The following is a 16,839-nucleotide window of genomic DNA, read 5'->3' on the forward strand; positions in this document are numbered from 1 at the left end:
TCATTGTGAGAACTGTATTGTCATGACATGCTGTTTATTATGGTGTCCACAATCTCATTTGATAATAACAATCATTCCTTCTGCAAACTCTCCTAAGATCCTTAAAGTTTTGGGGAGAAGAGTTGAGACCAGCAGCAGCACATGATGTTGGTCCACAAGCTTCGCTCGATAAGGATGAGCATTATCATCTTGTAGGATGAATGTCTCCTCATCTCACCTGCATATGGACAAACATAGGGGGTCTAAGACCTTGTCTCTATAAGTTGCAGCATTCATGGTTCTGGAAAGTACATATATAGAATGGTACACCCTCCCAATGAGGTGCTTCCCCCCCCCACACACACGTTATTGTGATTTTTCTCTTAGTTCCTTAATTTATGAAAACCAGTGTACTTTAACAAGTCATAAAATGATTTTGGGAAGCCAGACCCAAAAGTAATTCTGGATCTGGCTCCCACCGATGAGACCTCTATAAAGGTCGAAACAAGTCTGGATAGTGGCCCTTCCCATAATGCATTATACATGTCTGTAAGGATATGTACATTACATTATGAGATACTAAGGCAATTGATGTGAAGTCATTAGCCTCCATATACAAGCATCCCAGTTGTGAAGTGACTTCACACACAAACTTTGTTTGCTTACACTTGGATAGAGGATAAAACCAGGAATATAATTTCTTGGCATCTTTAAATTTTAGAGTTATGATAGTTATTGTATTAATAGTTTGAGCCTCCCTAGATGTGTCTTAGGACTTCATGGAAATGTCTGTACAGTAATAATAATAATAATAATCAAAGCCTTCCAGATTTATGAGTTAGTAAAGATATACAAACGAGATCCTCCATAGCTCAGTTGGTATAGATGGAGCCCTTTTGGAAAGACATGGGTTCGATTCCTGCCTGTAAATTGAGGAACCTTTATCTGGTCTCTTTCAACTAAAGGTGATTTAGCTGGTCTCATACAGAGATAGAGGGTTTTTTCACCTGGAAACTCGGGTTTTTTGTCCCTCAGAACAGGCAAAACGTCTCTGTGAACACACATGGATTTTCAGTCATAAATACTTGCCCTCAGGGGATGCAGCAGAAAAGTGACAAGCCAGCTGCATTAATTCATCGTAAACTGCTTCTCGTTAAGGGGATGGGACTCAACCCACCCTAAGGGATGGTTGAGAGAGCTGGAAGGAAGGAAGGAAAGATATGCAAACAGAACTTAACCTTGAGACTCTTAGTAGACAGTATTAGTCCCTCTACTTTTAAAGTGACCCAACCACTTAACCAGAAAGCTTTCTCATTACTGGCCACACTTTTTTCCCATGTAAAAACTGTGCACTTCAAACTCTTGTTGTCAGGTATGATCCTCAGGGACACTGACATCATGCTTAGTTCTGATATAGCTACCTGTTCACTAGTGGACTCCTTAAAGAAACCTCAGGATTCATTTAGACTCTCAATCTCCCAGACGCATCCTCATTATTCACTGTGCACTCTAGCTATTTTACCTGGCAGAGGAAAACCTATAAGCAGATTGTAGGCTCAGTGATGGCTCTCCCTTGCCAATCTTTACATGGAAGATTTTGAAAACATGGTCCTAAACCTTGTCCCTCTCAAACCCATGGTGTGGCTACACTACGCTGATGACATGTTCTCCATTTTGTCACATGCAAGAGATGCACTAGAAGATTTTAGCCGACTTCAATAGTCAATACCCAATGATCCGTTTCACCATTGAAATTGAAAACAGTAACCTTGACCCTAATTACCTGGCTACCAAACCAGTCCTTGTTCCTTTTCAGTATACAGAAAACTCATCTACACTGGTAGGTACATCCACCGCCTATGACACCACCTCTCCCAGCAGTATGGTGTTATGAAAACCTTAGGAAACAGAGAACTATCTTCTTGGACTGTATTATCCTCTCCACTGGAATTAAGCACATTCCGGACACATTTTTAGTCAGTGGCCTTCCCCCCCCCCCCTTAAAAAAATCAATAAAGCTTTCTGCCTATTTGCTCAATCCAGAACCCAAAAAATCGATCACCATTCTCTACATCCAGGGCACTTGAAAAAATTCTGAAAAAGTATAACATAGAGACCTCCTTTTAGACCTTATCAAAAAGTTGCTACTCTTATCCACACACCTAAAGATTTTTTCCACCATCTGGACCATCCTGGGATCTACATTATCCCTTGCTCTTGCAAGGGATAATGTAGATCCCATAAATACTTCAGACAAACAGGAAGAACTGCCAGTATCCATTAGAGCAGTGTTTCTCAAACTTCAGATATCCGCATACCTCTTCTTAAATGTTTATTATTACCAAGTACCTTCTAATTAATTAATTAAAAATAAATACATTATTTAATTAAAAAATACTTAAAATTAATTTTCTATTTTATTTGAATTTATATGTTCATGTAAACAAAAAATATGATTTATTTTTAAATTTTGGTTCTCTAGAGATGTCAGACGACACACTCTTATCAATTTCATTCTATCCAGATGCAATATCGTTTTCTTGTTGCTTAAAGCTACTTGTATTTGCTATATTTCTCTCTTTTGGGGGTTTTATAAATCCAATCTTTAACCAATGATCCGTACGTAAGAATTTAAAAGCTAAAAAAAAATACTGTATTTAGTCGAATATAGCGCTAACTTTTTTCCCAAAATTAAAGCTAAAAAATTGTGTTGCGAGATATGTGCGGAAATTTTCGGAAACTAAAGTTTTCAGAAAAAAACTGAAAATGGTGTGACTTACCAAGAAGCTCCTACTTGCTATCACTACTTTTGGCATCGAGAACAGTTTCTTTGTGTGCATCGTCAAAGTCATCTACCAAAATAGCATCTTCTTTCCCATTATTTCAAGCAAAAATTACCAGTTATTTACAAGACTTGAGATACGTAGAGCAGCGAAGAACTGCATATGATCGGTGCGGCATTAACAGAAGATCGCGCGAACCAAAGACAAATTAGCATTTCAACAGTTGAGTTGAAATGCTAATTCCCTTCATCCGAATTCCATGATATCTGAAACACATTCACTATATATTTCTTAGTTTTAACACGTTAGTGACGGGAGTGGTGCAAAACCATATGTTCCACTGACAACATATGGTTTTGCTTGGTCTATACGGCACTTTCTGTTGGAGAGGGGATATGATTCATTAGTTAGTGCCGTTTTATCCTGGTTGTCTCTAATTGCACTATTTGTTGAAAAATATAATGACTCCTTTAATTATGCATAGCCGAAAATTGCCACGTACCCCCTAACGGCCTTTCGCATACCCCTAGGGGTACACGTACCACACTTTGAGAAACACTGCATTAGAGCATCGGTTCCCAACCGGTGGTACACATACCCCTGGGGATACGTCCTGGGCCATTCAGGGATACACCAAAAATAATCAGTGATGGCGGAAAAACAAGTAAAGTAAACAAAATGCAAAATGTTAGTTATGGAACAATAAACATTAAGTTTGAATCTGCTGTTTTAAAAACAACAGGTATAATTTATAGAAATGGGTTTAAAAGAGGTAAACAAGTGGAAAAAGGTTGAGAACCACTGATCTAGAGGAACACAGAAAATGCACCTTTCATCTACACTACAGTAATTCTGGGGTTGCTGACCATCACTGGATCCAGTGGAAGAAAACCTTCCTCTTATACAGAAACATAGTTAAATCAGAGGGACTGTTTAATCTGCCACAGAACTACATTTCCTGAATTTGAACAAATTTGGCCACACTCTATTGCCAAAATTCTGGGAGACCATCAGCACGTGGTCATCACACTCATAGAGAGCTCAAATTAGGACTGTAGGACCCCCTCCTTTTACAGTCAGTCTGTGTGCCTGCATACACTTGCTCTTCATGTCCAGAAAGATAACTTGCTGACCAAGGCAAAATATTGTCTTATTAATCTAATTAGCTAAATAAATTTAGTTAATTATTAACTTTAGGTGCCTGTTGTTTGATAAAACAACACGAGTGATGATGATAATCATTGTTCATGCATCCATACCGGGTTAGATTTCTTTAGGAGTATAACCCATCTACGTAAATTGAAGGGCTGAGATGAATGTTTGGAATTTTGATATCTCTTTAATGTCACTTCATAATGTGATTTCTTAACTATTTATTTTAAAGTGAAATTTTATCTTGACAACCTCTATTTGACCATCAAGATTGTTCTCCATGCCTGTTTTCTAGAACTTTTCTTAGCTTCTCTCCTGTTTGCTTGCAGTAAGGAAATCCTTCCCTAATTCTCATAGATACATTTTCACTTTCTCACTGACAGCTGGTTGACTGAGTGGCTAGCACATCTGCTCTCCAACTATCAGGCTGCAGCTTTGAATCCTGTCATGAGCATGGAGGTTTGTGACTGTCTTTTGCACTGTGAAGAACTTATAGTTTTCCAGTGAAAAACACTCTCACCCCTGTATGAGAACACTTATAAGGATTCTTTGCAACATAAACAGGATTCAGCCAAAGATCTTTGTTTGAACTGTGAGTGAATTGTGGAGACAAGGGAAGCATCACATTTTTTAATAGTTGTCTTGGTTGTTAAATGCAAGTTTATCAACACCTTCATGGTTTATTAACTTATGGTGCAGACTCATTATATTCAAAAATTTAATGCTGTTATGGAGCATGCCAATGAATTTTTAATTTAATCTAAAATAACATTCGTGTTTCAAATGTGCAATATATGATTAGTGTTGTCAAATAAAAATGACTAAAAACAGCTAAATCTTTAAAAAAAAGGAGCTAAAAAGGAGTTAAAAATAAAAATTTGAAGCTAAAATTTTAAAAGTAGTAGCTGATACTTTTCAGTTATTTACTTTATTCAAGTTAAAGTGATACCTGCATATAAGTGGCTAAATACATCTTCCATGTTGTCTTCTGTGCTTAATTCACCCACGTTTTCACTTAGATTTTCAGCTTTATTATATGTGGCCATCGTTCCAATATTACTCAGTGTAGATGCTGGTAAATGATAGTTATGCCTGAGGCCATACTTGACTGACAAAATAGCTGTCAGCATTGGAACAGGCCCATAGGATTTCAATACCTTATGTCAAAGGCATCTCCGAATGTCTTTCAAAAATTATGAAGAAATATAAATTGGCTGCTTGCTACCTACAAACCACTCAACCAGATCTACAATTGGTTACCTTCTCCTAAAGACAAACTCTCACCTCTGATGCTACCTGGCATGTACGCAGGCCCATATTCCTGTAAATTGTCCTACTATGGACAGACAGGTAGATCCATTAGCAAACGCATTTCTGAACATCAAGACCACATCTGTCTTATCAAACCACAGAAATCTGGCCTTGCACAACACAGAATTGAAAACCCAAACCATAGGATCCATTGGAAAAAGACAAAACTTCTACAAAGATCTTTATATAAACATGAATTTAAACCGTAATGACGTTCTTACTATCCCTAAAGTCTGGGAAATTGTCATCCTAAATTGTGTAAAATAATTTATATATGTTATCTCATTTCAGTGTAATCTTTTTTTTTCCTCCAGATATATTTTTATTTAATTCTATAACACGCTACTGCACACATAGAGGGATTCCATTGTAAGCATGTGCCCTAACTGTACTGACAATTTCCTATGATACTTCGGACAAATGTTTACTTATTAAAAAATCTTATTACTGTGGTTATGTGTGTACGTTTAGTCATGAATGCTCCAGAGGTTTCATTATACAAAATACTCTTCATTTACAAATTTTGTTTTTTCAATCTCCTATTCATATCAGGCACTGTCCAATGAAGTACATGAAATGTTTTCAGAAACTATTGTAGGAATATGGAAAAGCATGAATAATTGAGAAATCAAATATTCGCAGTGGAATAGCCCATTCATCTTAATTGAATAACCAAATGGAATCCTAAGATTTGTTTTAGATTTGAGAGTCATCAATATGGTAACAAAGGCTGTTGATTTCCCACTTTTGTAAGATTGAGAAATTATTGATCTGTCCAGAAAGAGCACAGTATTTCACAAAACTAGATTTAAATACTGACTACCTTCAGATCCCTTTCAAGATAAAAAGATGAAATACTTTGCATTTACTACTAGATGGCAGAAATACCATCGGTTATGACAAGGTGCAAGAAATTCTGCCATCATGTCAATCTTTAGTGAATTCTGTGTTATCAGATATGTTGGGAAATGGAATTATCTGTTTTCAGGATGACCTAGTATATTCAAAAGATGTGAATAGTCATTGTTTTAAAGAGATTAGATGAAGCTTGTCTATCTTTAAAGTGCTCTAAATGTCAATTTTTCTTAAAGGAAGTTGAATATTTAGGTTATTATGCAAAAAATGGAATTATGCCAACTCAGTTCAATGACGAAGGTATATTATCAGCTAAACTTTCAAAATTAGTTATGCAAGTTTGTAGATTTATAAGCATGTTGAATTTTTATAGAAAATTTATTCCCAATTGTTTATAGCTGTTGAGACCCATCATCTGATCACCAGCTTTTGTCATGCTTAAGTACTATGAAAGTTAAAAATCAGTGGATAATTAGGGCATTGGAACTAGAAAAATATAATATTGAAATGACATATTCCAGGAAAAAGAAATGTGGTATCAGATTACCTATCTAGATCTTTAGAATATGATGGTGATTAATCATATAGGAATAATATTTTAAATCAAGACGAAGAGAAGTCCCAAATTCATGTTATTGGTAAGATGAATAAGAAACGTAGTTCACAAATTTGAGAAACCATCACATTATTCAAACTCAGAAGGATGATCCTGTACTGAAAACTATTTATGAAGCAGTACTGAGAGGTGAAACTAAATTAGATACATTTTTAAAGGCATAAAACTTTTATCTCGATAAGCATGGATTACTCTTATTCAGATAAATGGAAGAAGGATGGTTAAAAGTGAAAACATTAACACCAGCTCAAATGATTCTTTGGATTATGTATACTTTCCATGATTCTGACTTGGCATGACACCAATGATTTTCTAGAACTTGGAAAAGAATAAAGGATAAGTACATCTGAAAAAGTATGAAGAGTGACATACTCACATATGTAATATCATGCCATAATTGCCAATTAAGATAACCTTTCGGAGGAAAAGCTCCATTGTAACTATTTCCTATTTCAACAAGATCTTTTCAGGTTGTTGCTATTGGTGTAGTGGGTCTGTTGCCAACTACTAAAAACGGTAATAAGTATAATCTAGTAGCCATCAATATGCTAATTATATTTCCTGAAGCAGTTGTATTGAAAGACCAAACTGCAGAGACTACTGCAAGAAAGTTTGTAAATATGATTTTTTGGAGATATGTAACTCCTCAGACATTACTTTCAGACCAAGGAGCAAATTTTACATCTGAACTGTTTTTACAATTCTGTAAATTGGAACCTTACTATCCTCAGTGTGAAAGATTGAATAAAATATAAAGCAAATACACTGCTTGGAAAGAAGTCAGTGAACACCATTGTGTGAGGAACAAACAGCCATGGCACCCACCTATATAAGATGTAGGACTTCCTTTCGCTGCGATGACTGTAGCAATCTATCAGGCCTACTTTCCACAAGCATACGATAGTGATCAGTGGGAATTTTGGACCATTCTTCCTGTAGGCATGTAATGAGGTCCTGGACTATTGTGGAGTGGATGTCCCTTGACCTCACTGAACACTCCAGTTCATCCCACAGACATTCAATAGGATTGACATCAGTGCCATGTGGAGACCATTCAGGTGTTGTCTGTCATACACATCCGTCTTCTTGGCAGAAGGTGTAGCGTGATTCATTGCTCCATAACACAGCTTTCCAAGCTTCCATATCCTACTGTACACAATCTTCGCACCACTGAAGATGATGCTGAATGTTGGTTTGCATAATGTGAGTCCTGCATGTTTTGGTCCAACTGTGAGAACCCATGTTATTATTATTACTATTATGTGACACCTCCAGGGAGTCCAAAGACTCATTGAGGGAGAGTGTGCCAACAGCATCGGACAATTGATCCCCTTCCAACTACTAACCCTGCTCAAACTTATTTAACTTTTACAAAATATAAGACTTATTGTTAAACTGACCATAGATTTTTAATTCGTACAATATTGCCTACCGGTTTCGCTAGTTACTGACTAGCTTTTTCAAGGCTTGCACAGTACAAAAAAATGATAAATGCAAAAAAGGTTTAAGAATACAAAAAAAAAAATGTTAGTACCTGTTAGGTAGCTAAGGTAACACGTTCGCGTGACATTTCTACTCAGTATCATGAACATGCGTTGCATGCAAACGCGTAATATGATTATTCGTGTACTGTAGTTCTGTTGAACTGAGGGAATTAATTAGATTTTTTTCTAAGTATCGTTCAGTATGGCCCCTTGATTTCTGTTTAGGTTGCTGCCTGTACGTAGCACCACTGCTGCTTCTTTAATTAATCAATGTCTGTAATCTTCATCTATGTAGGGCATAGAGCTGTTATTCCAGTCTATAGTGTGGAATAACAGCTCTAAGTTGAAAAGTGATGCGCTAACCCGAGGTGATCGTTTTGTTGTGATTTGCATCGCCAACATGTTCTTTCTGTATTATTTCCAAGCTTCTCAAGGTTTGTCCAATATAGGAAAGACTGCATGTGCATGGAATATTATACACACCTGGATATTTATAAAATGGAACACTGGCTTTAGAAGATCTTAGAACCTGTCTGATGCTAGTAGTTGGTTTAAATACAACCCTGATGTTATGGGCCTTTAACAATCTCACAATTTTGGTGGAAATTGAACCAATAAAGGGGATGACTGCTGTTGAAATTTGCTGGGAGACTGTTCTTTCTTGTTGGTTATCTTTGTATAGAAATTTGTTGATGATGTTTCGAGGATAACCATTTTGTGATATCCTTGTAGTATCCTTGCTCACTAATGTACCAGTAGAAGAAGTCATGAACATTATCAAAAATCTCTTTCCTGCTGATATTACAAAGATATTCAAGCATTGCCTACAATCAAATTTCTTCAACGTTAACAACAAGGTATACAAACAATTAGAAGGCATAGCCATCGGCAGCCCTCTGTCACCACCATGTGCAGACCTTTTCATGGAGAAATTTGAAAATGAAATCTTCACCAGCATTACTCCTAAACTTTCAATATGGTGGAGATATGTAGACTGTATCTTCATCATATGGCAAGACAACATGGAAAACCTACATATGTTTGTCAATAGAATCAACGCACTCCACAATAAAATTATATTTACTCTGGAAGTAGAAAACAACGAACAGCTACACTTCTTGGACATACTAAAAGACAAGGTAACAATTTCAAACTGTCCATTTACAAAAAACCTACAGACACTGGTCGATATCTACATTACTCTTCAAACCATCATAGGTCACATAAACACAGCATCATCCACATGTTGAGAAATCGAGCCAGAAACTTTATCTCCGACGATGAAGAAGTTCAAACAGAACTGTCCCAAATCGCTATAACACTATCGCAAAATGGTTTTCTTCGAAACATCAACAAATTTCTACACAAAGATAACCAACAAGAAAGAACAGTCTCCCAGCAAATTTCAACAGCAGTCATCACCTTTATTGGTTCAATTTCCATCAAAATTGCGAGATTGTTAAAGGCCCATAACATCAGGGTTGTATTTAAACCAACTACTGGCATCAGACAGGTTCTAAGATCTCCTAAAGACAGTGTTCCATTTTATAAATATTCAGGTGTGTATAATATTCCATGCACGTGCAGTCTTCGAGAAGCCTGGAAATGGAAATAAGACAGAAAGAACATGTTGGCACACGAAATATGTAAATCACAACAGAACGCTCACCTCTGGGTTAGCGCATCACTTTTCAACTTAGAGCTGTTATTCCACACTATAGACTGGAATAACAGCTCTATGTCCTACATAGATGTAGATTACAGACATTGATTATTTAAAGAAGCAGCAGTAGTGCTATGTACAGGCAGCAACCTAAACAGAAATCAAGGGCCATACTGAACGATACTTGGAAAAATCTAATAATTCCCTTAGTTCAACAGAACTACAGTACGCGAATAATCATATTATGCGTTTGCATGCAATGCGTGTTCATGAACATGTTACCTTAGCTACCTAACAGGTACTAATGTTTTTTTTTTTGTTTTTTTTTGTATTCTTAAACCTTTTTTGCATTTATCATTTTTTTTGTACTGTGCAAGCCTTGAAAAAGCTAGTCAGTTACTAGCGAAACCGGTAGGCAATATTGTACGAATTAAAAATCTATGATCAGTTTAATAATAAGTCTTATATTTTGTAACATTTTACAACCAAAAACATGTATAATTTAGCTTAACTTTTTGCGAGCCATTAAGTAGCAGAGGCCCTACCAATCGACCAACCTTTGCTGGCTGTGTTGTGAGGCTCAGTTCTCTGTGTTTGTGCAGATTCATGTTCCAATCAACGTTTGGAATTCTGCATTCAGTGTATTTGCCAGTGAATGGTGGTTTTTACATGTTATCCTTCAACCCACCACACTGGTCAACTCAGCATATGCAAAATCACTTCTCTCCATATATAATATGTGTATTAAAAATATGAATAAATTATGTATTACTGAAGGGATGGCTGTGAAATAAGTTACTAAATATTTATTAGGTTTATTATTTATTTTTATTTTTTCTTGATGTAGGTGCCAAAAGGATTACCATATTTTAGTGTTGATTTTGGTCTACAAGATGGCTTTGCCCATGTCATTGAAGATGAAAAAATGTTTCCAGTATATTTTGGAAAAGTAAGTTAAGCTCCAAAAAAATTTAAAAAAATAAAAATAAAAGATACGTACAAAATAATGATTGTGACCTATTTTTAGTTGTGTTTTTAATTATTTGTCTTATAATCTTTCATGGTTCCCACTCATGAAAGATTATAAGACTATAGTATATGAGCTAAGGAATTTTATTCTATTTTTTATCATTTTTTTAAAATTTTTTGTTTTAAATAGTCTGAAATCCTGCTCTAGAAATGAAACATGGAACTTTTTTTGAGCCACTTCAGGCCTCCAGTTAGCAGGGAAGTGGTCTTACACCAGGTGATGAAATTCATCTTCTATCTAAAGGCAAGTGCAAACATCCATGCCGACAGTGGGATTTGAATCCACTCAGTCAAGAAAGCTGGCTGTTGTGTGGATTTTATAATTATGAAGGGGTTTCTTCTGCTTGTAGCATATACAAGAAATTTTTTTTGCAGAATAGTTTGGTATTCACTGCAACCAAATATAATTTTTATTTATTTAAAATTTTTCTCCCACATCCCTATTGGGGGTAAGTAGGGGTTAAGTATTTATGGCTGTAGATCCATGTGTGTTCATGGGGCCGGTTTGCCTGCTTGCGGGATGAAAAATGCCAGATAAACTTTTGGAAAAAACCCTACTGCCCACGCCCAAGACCGGCTAACTTGGCTATGGCTGAGGAAGATCCTCAAATTCCTCACATCTTCAACGGGAATCGAACCTGGGACACTCCTTCCCCAGTCATATGGTTGTGAAGTGCACAGCCACTAGGCTAACCGTGCAGACACCAAATATGATTGATTAGCCCACACACATGCACATAAATGGAAATATTCTAAAATGCATGAAGCTGACTGACATAAATACATTTACTGTTGGTCTTAGTTGCTTGATTATTAACTGTAAAAATCCTAGTCTAATAAAACACACAAACATGAGATTAAATGTATTACATATACTGTACAGTATATTTAAAGTCTCTTGTTCTTCTTTGCATTCTCCTTTTGAATGACAGATATAGAAACCATCTATAGTAAATTCTGTCATCTCATAAATCAGCAGTTCATTTAGTCCAAAACACATCTCATTTTGTTCACCAGCTGAAATGGTTTTGGATGATTTGCAGTTTGTTTATATCAGAATATACTTAATTCCAATACAAAATGCATCCCTACTAACCATTTAGTTTTGATTAATTGTGTTTGCAGGCTCATAGCTGCTTAGAAATAATACTTATTTTTCACATTTTCATCATTGATATTCTTTATTTAAATAGTTGGTAATTGCAGTCTTTGGGAAATACTTCATAGTGGAAGGCTGTTTCACAGAGCTGAGAAAATACAATGAAAGATGAATAGGAATAGCAGGTTTGGTGAGTCTGCAATTCATCTGGTAAAGGATGTTTGCTAATTGTAGGTTTATCAGAAATTGGGGTACACATCATGAATGCCAGTTCTGCTGAACAGCACTGTTGGAAATATCTGTGGAAGCTGACGAGACAGCAGCTGGAGAGAGAGAGAAGGGTCATCAGTAAGTGAAATGCTCTCTTCTGGACAGCATCAAGATGGCAATTTTAGGTGAACAACCAAAATGTGAGAGTAGTGTGCCAAGGTTGGTGGATTTGGGATTTATACAGAATAAGTAATGACAGATTAGAAGTGCATCTTGAACAAATAAAAAGGATGTTGTGTTTTTTAGAAACTGAGGATGCTCTAAAAGTGATGTATTTGTACCAGGAAAGGCTAGGAGTGAGTGTCAATCTAAAAAGCAAGTTCTGGGGTCTTGACTGTTATACTGAGCATTATCAAATCTAAGGAGAGAAAGTTTTTTTTTTTCACAATTACATTTTTTTTTTTTCAGAAAAAAATATGTAATTGTGTTTTGGAAGCAACACAGGTGACTGCTGTTATAACTCCCATTTAAGGATGGCATGCAGGTCAGTGTTCAGGGTAATAATAGATAATCTTGAAACTTGATGACCACTTGCATGGTTTATCACATGAGTAACAAGAAATGAAGAATACTGTCATCAACAAACTGTGAATAGGATTTATCAGTGAGAGAATGTCATTTGTGTATATGAGGAAGAGAGTTTTTGAAACAGAGCCCTGTATACTTCAAGAAAACAGGAAAAATCTGAAGAGAAAAACAGAACATCCTCCACCATCACATGTGGTGAATGACCTGAGAGAAAACTGGCAGTTGTTTACAGTGGATGGAAAACCATAAGATGGCAATTTGTTGATAATTCCTTAATGATATGATCTATCAAATGCTTTGAAAATGTCAAGTACATCAGCACAACTTTCTCCAAACCTTTCCATTTTAGTATTGATGATGCAGATAAGATTTGTTGTGGATTTTGACTTGCAGAATCAGAATTGATGACCATTTATTAGCAGTTGTCAGAAAAACCTGAACACAAAAGTTACTTTCTTCTAGAAAGATTCTACAAAGCTGTGAGGCACAAATTCACAACTTGAATCTGCACAAAAAAAAACAATTGCCTAATACCTTCTCAATTTTGGGAAGTTATATTAACATACCATTCATGCATTCCATAATTGTAATTAAATTTTCTTTATAATTTAAAAATAATTAGCTAAATAAATTTATTGTAATTTATTTTGAATGTCTATTAATGCAGATGGAGCTATTTTCTACAGCTGATATTGCACAAAATATCACATGCTTTTAATTAAATTGTTCTTTTTTGAGTTTTCCTATTACTGTATGGACAATGGTTATGAAATGTAAGTGTTTCTGGTATTAATATTTTATAATGAATTCTTCCACTTATGTCTTGATTTTCAGTCGAATTCTGAAGGATCCTTTGGTTAGCATTGTTAATTTCATGTTTTGAAATATATTTTAAAATGGACCGGCCCATTCACAAACAGATAGTTAAACCAACTATCTGATGTCACATATTCTAGTGGCTTCTTCTGGGTTAGGAAGAACAAAAAAATATACAATAAGCTGTAAACATGAACCTACATAACTAAAAATGGATGTGTAGGAACCATTACACAAAAGTAAAAAAACAAAACAGAAACACTTGGAGCATGGAAGCTGGCACAGGTCAGTCATTGTTCAGAAGGTATGCATGATAGTTGGCAGAAAAGTTCAAGTCTGATATGTTGAAAGATCTAATAAGTGACTTCCAAATATCACATAAAATAATTCCTTGGTTTCTGTTGAGTGTGCATCATGAGTGGATAACCATCATAGCCTCTTTGATTATTGCATGCCCTGAAGTTGTCTTTTGTGTAAGGCATGGAACTTGTCTCATTCAATATTGTAGTGAGTGTGGGAGAAGTGGAAAGCTAGGCCTGAGCTGTCTTCTCTATTGTTATTAATGTCTCTAATATGCTCTTTTTGTTTAATTTCCAAGCATCATCTAGATGTTTGCGCTATGTAAACAAGGCCACAAGAACATGGAATATTATAAACTCTAGGATGTTTGTTGAAAGGGTGGTGGTCCTTAGGTGAATGTAACAGAACTCGCATAGTCACAGTGGGCTTGAAGCCACTCTTATGTCATGAGATTTCAGGAGAGGAGATTGGTGATTTTGAAAGAAAGTTTGCCAATATAAGGAATGGTAAAGGCTTTGTTGCAAATGACAGGGATCTGTTGTGGAGGAGTAGAGAATAGTATTCTTTGTATCATTTTATTAGAGTTGGAGAAGAGAATGTAATTCTTCTTTTAGTGTTTCTTCATCTCCTGTAACAGAGCTTGTCCTTTTTTTTTTTTTTTTTTTTTTTTCAGCATATATTAATATTAAGAGAGAAACCTCCATGAGTCAGGGATTCATTAAGAGAGGCCACATACCACACATGTGCTAACATACTTGTTCTTAAATTCATTCACACTGCTTGCACACACAACATCTAATGGAAATCCATTCCAGTCACCTGTCACGCTATGAGAGAAAAATTTAACATTCACTCCCTTTGCAATCCTTGCTACATAGTCCTTGAACTTCAACTTCCTATCTGCTAACATTCCAAGATCCCTAGCCTAATTCCACCCATATAATACGACATTGGATATCTAATCACACTGTATAAAAATTATGTATGTATAATACGTAATTTTTGTGATATATGGTGCCACAAAGCGAAATGTAGGTAATGACCTATATGAGCGAACTTATAGTATACACCTTCCTTCTGCTTTTTTCAAAATTAAAACATCTAGGAAAGATAATTTTTCTTTGTTTTCAAGTTCTAAAATGAATTTAATTTTATGGTGGAAGGAGTTAATAGATGAAAGAATGTGTAACTCGGCCACACTTATGTTTCCAGATTATAAATATGTCATCTATGTATCTTCACCAAAGTGACTGTTTAGGATTTGTAGATAGCAGGAAATCTTTTTCAAAGTTTTCCATGAATAAATCAGCACATAGAGGAGATAGAGGGCTTACCATTGCAAGGCCAAATAGTTGTTTGTAGATTTTCCTATTCCATCGGAAATAATTGAGTTGAAACAATGTCTAAATAGTTGGGAGATGCCAGGAGGGAACACATTATCTACAAGTGCCATAATTTCATCTACAGGAACATTTGTGAACAAAGATACAATATCTAGACTAGCTAGAATGTCTGTTGGTAAGATAGAAATTTCAAAGTGAAAGTGTCCATATGTCTGATGTGCTTCTTTAGAAGATTAGCCAGGTGTTTTGATAGCAAATAAGTATGCAATCCAATACCATCCACGATGGACTGAAGAGGAATATTAGCCTTATGTACCTTGGTACCTTGGTACATAGATTTCAGTCTTTTTTAAGATCTGTAGGTCATATAATCACGTTGCATGAATAGGGTCATAATCTAATGGAGTGTAAGTAGAGGTGTCAAAGAGTTAAAAAAAAAAAAAAAAAAAAGTATTCTTTCAACATGTCAGACTAATTTTTCTGCCAGCTATCATGTATACCTTCTGAACAGTGACTGACCTGTGCCAGCTTCTATCCTCCACATATTTCTGTTTTTTTTTTTTACTTTTGTGTAACTGTTCCCACATGTTAATTTTTAGCTATGTAATGATTTATGTTTATCACTTACTGCATACTTTTTTCCTTCCTAACCCAGAAGAAACCACTAGCATATATGGCAAAACTAGTTGATTTAACTATCTTCTATATTACAACCTATTAAACCCAGTGTTAGTTATCATTTGTTACATTCTTTTTATTTCTAATTGTGCTAGGTAAATGTTAGCTAAAGTCAGAGACAGTGGTGAGCCCATAGCATTTCCTTCAGTTTCTTTAAAGTTTTCCATTCTAAGTGAAATATTCTGAATTCATAGAAAACTTAAAAGGGTTATCAATATCAACTGATAATTCATTAGATAGATATTCAAGGGTGTTATTTAAACAAACATTGATGAAAAGTGAATTGATATAAAAACTGATTATCCCATCAGAGGAATTGAGTTTTAAGTCTTTGTTAGTTCAGGATAAATTCAATAGTATTTTTGATAAAAGAATAGGAATGTCATATAAAAGGAATGATGAGGTTTGAAAGGAACTAAGAGATTTTATATGTTGGATTCACTATGGAGTCAACTGTTGCTGAAGTGGACATTTAGACTTGTCATTTAGGTCAATATGATCTAGCAGGCTTGGCATGATGAGTTTTGAGTTTTTAAACATTTGTTTAATTCGAGATGATATTATCTAGCAAGTTAGTAAATTTGTTAAGCTGAGAGTGTAGATATTATGATCTCAGCAGAATGCATCTATCTTTTGCTTGTATCAACCTAGAGTCGGGAACAACGAGATTGCCTTCATCTACTTTTGCAATGGTCTTCTTCTTCTTCTTCACGTAGTATCTGTTGTGATCAAGACTTCATTGATTTTTATTCTATCTTCACTTCTTCATTCAATCCATTTTATTCTTCAGGTTGCTACCCAATTGTTTATTGCTTGTATTTCACACTATTTTCTTATATCTGGATTTTTTATTTTATCTAATCTAGTTTTATTTACTATTTTTCTTAATATATTCATTTCACCCGTGTTTAACATTTGTCTTGTTTTCCTAGT

At 35.3% G+C, this 16,839-nt stretch overlaps 1 protein-coding gene across 5 annotated transcripts in view; it reads left to right on the plus strand.

The window, feature by feature from the left end:
- The window catches only part of LOC150100748 (pre-mRNA splicing factor CWF19L2), a 277,753-nt gene that overhangs the window by 202,751 nt on the left and 58,163 nt on the right, over nucleotides 1-16,839 (plus strand). For all 5 annotated transcript variants that reach the window (XM_090402132.1, XM_090402130.1, XM_090402133.1 and 2 more), the window contains one exon: nucleotides 10,691-10,792. In XM_090402132.1, coding sequence (XP_090258258.1) covers nucleotides 10,691-10,792 — 102 coding nt within the window. The remainder of the gene's footprint in view (nucleotides 1-10,690; nucleotides 10,793-16,839) is intronic.

Source organism: Typopeltis vanoorti, chromosome 12, assembly GCF_054136105.1.
Source record: "Typopeltis vanoorti isolate ZY-2024b chromosome 12, IOZ_Tvanoo_1.0, whole genome shotgun sequence".
Classification (NCBI taxonomy): domain Eukaryota; kingdom Metazoa; phylum Arthropoda; class Arachnida; order Uropygi; family Thelyphonidae; genus Typopeltis; species Typopeltis vanoorti.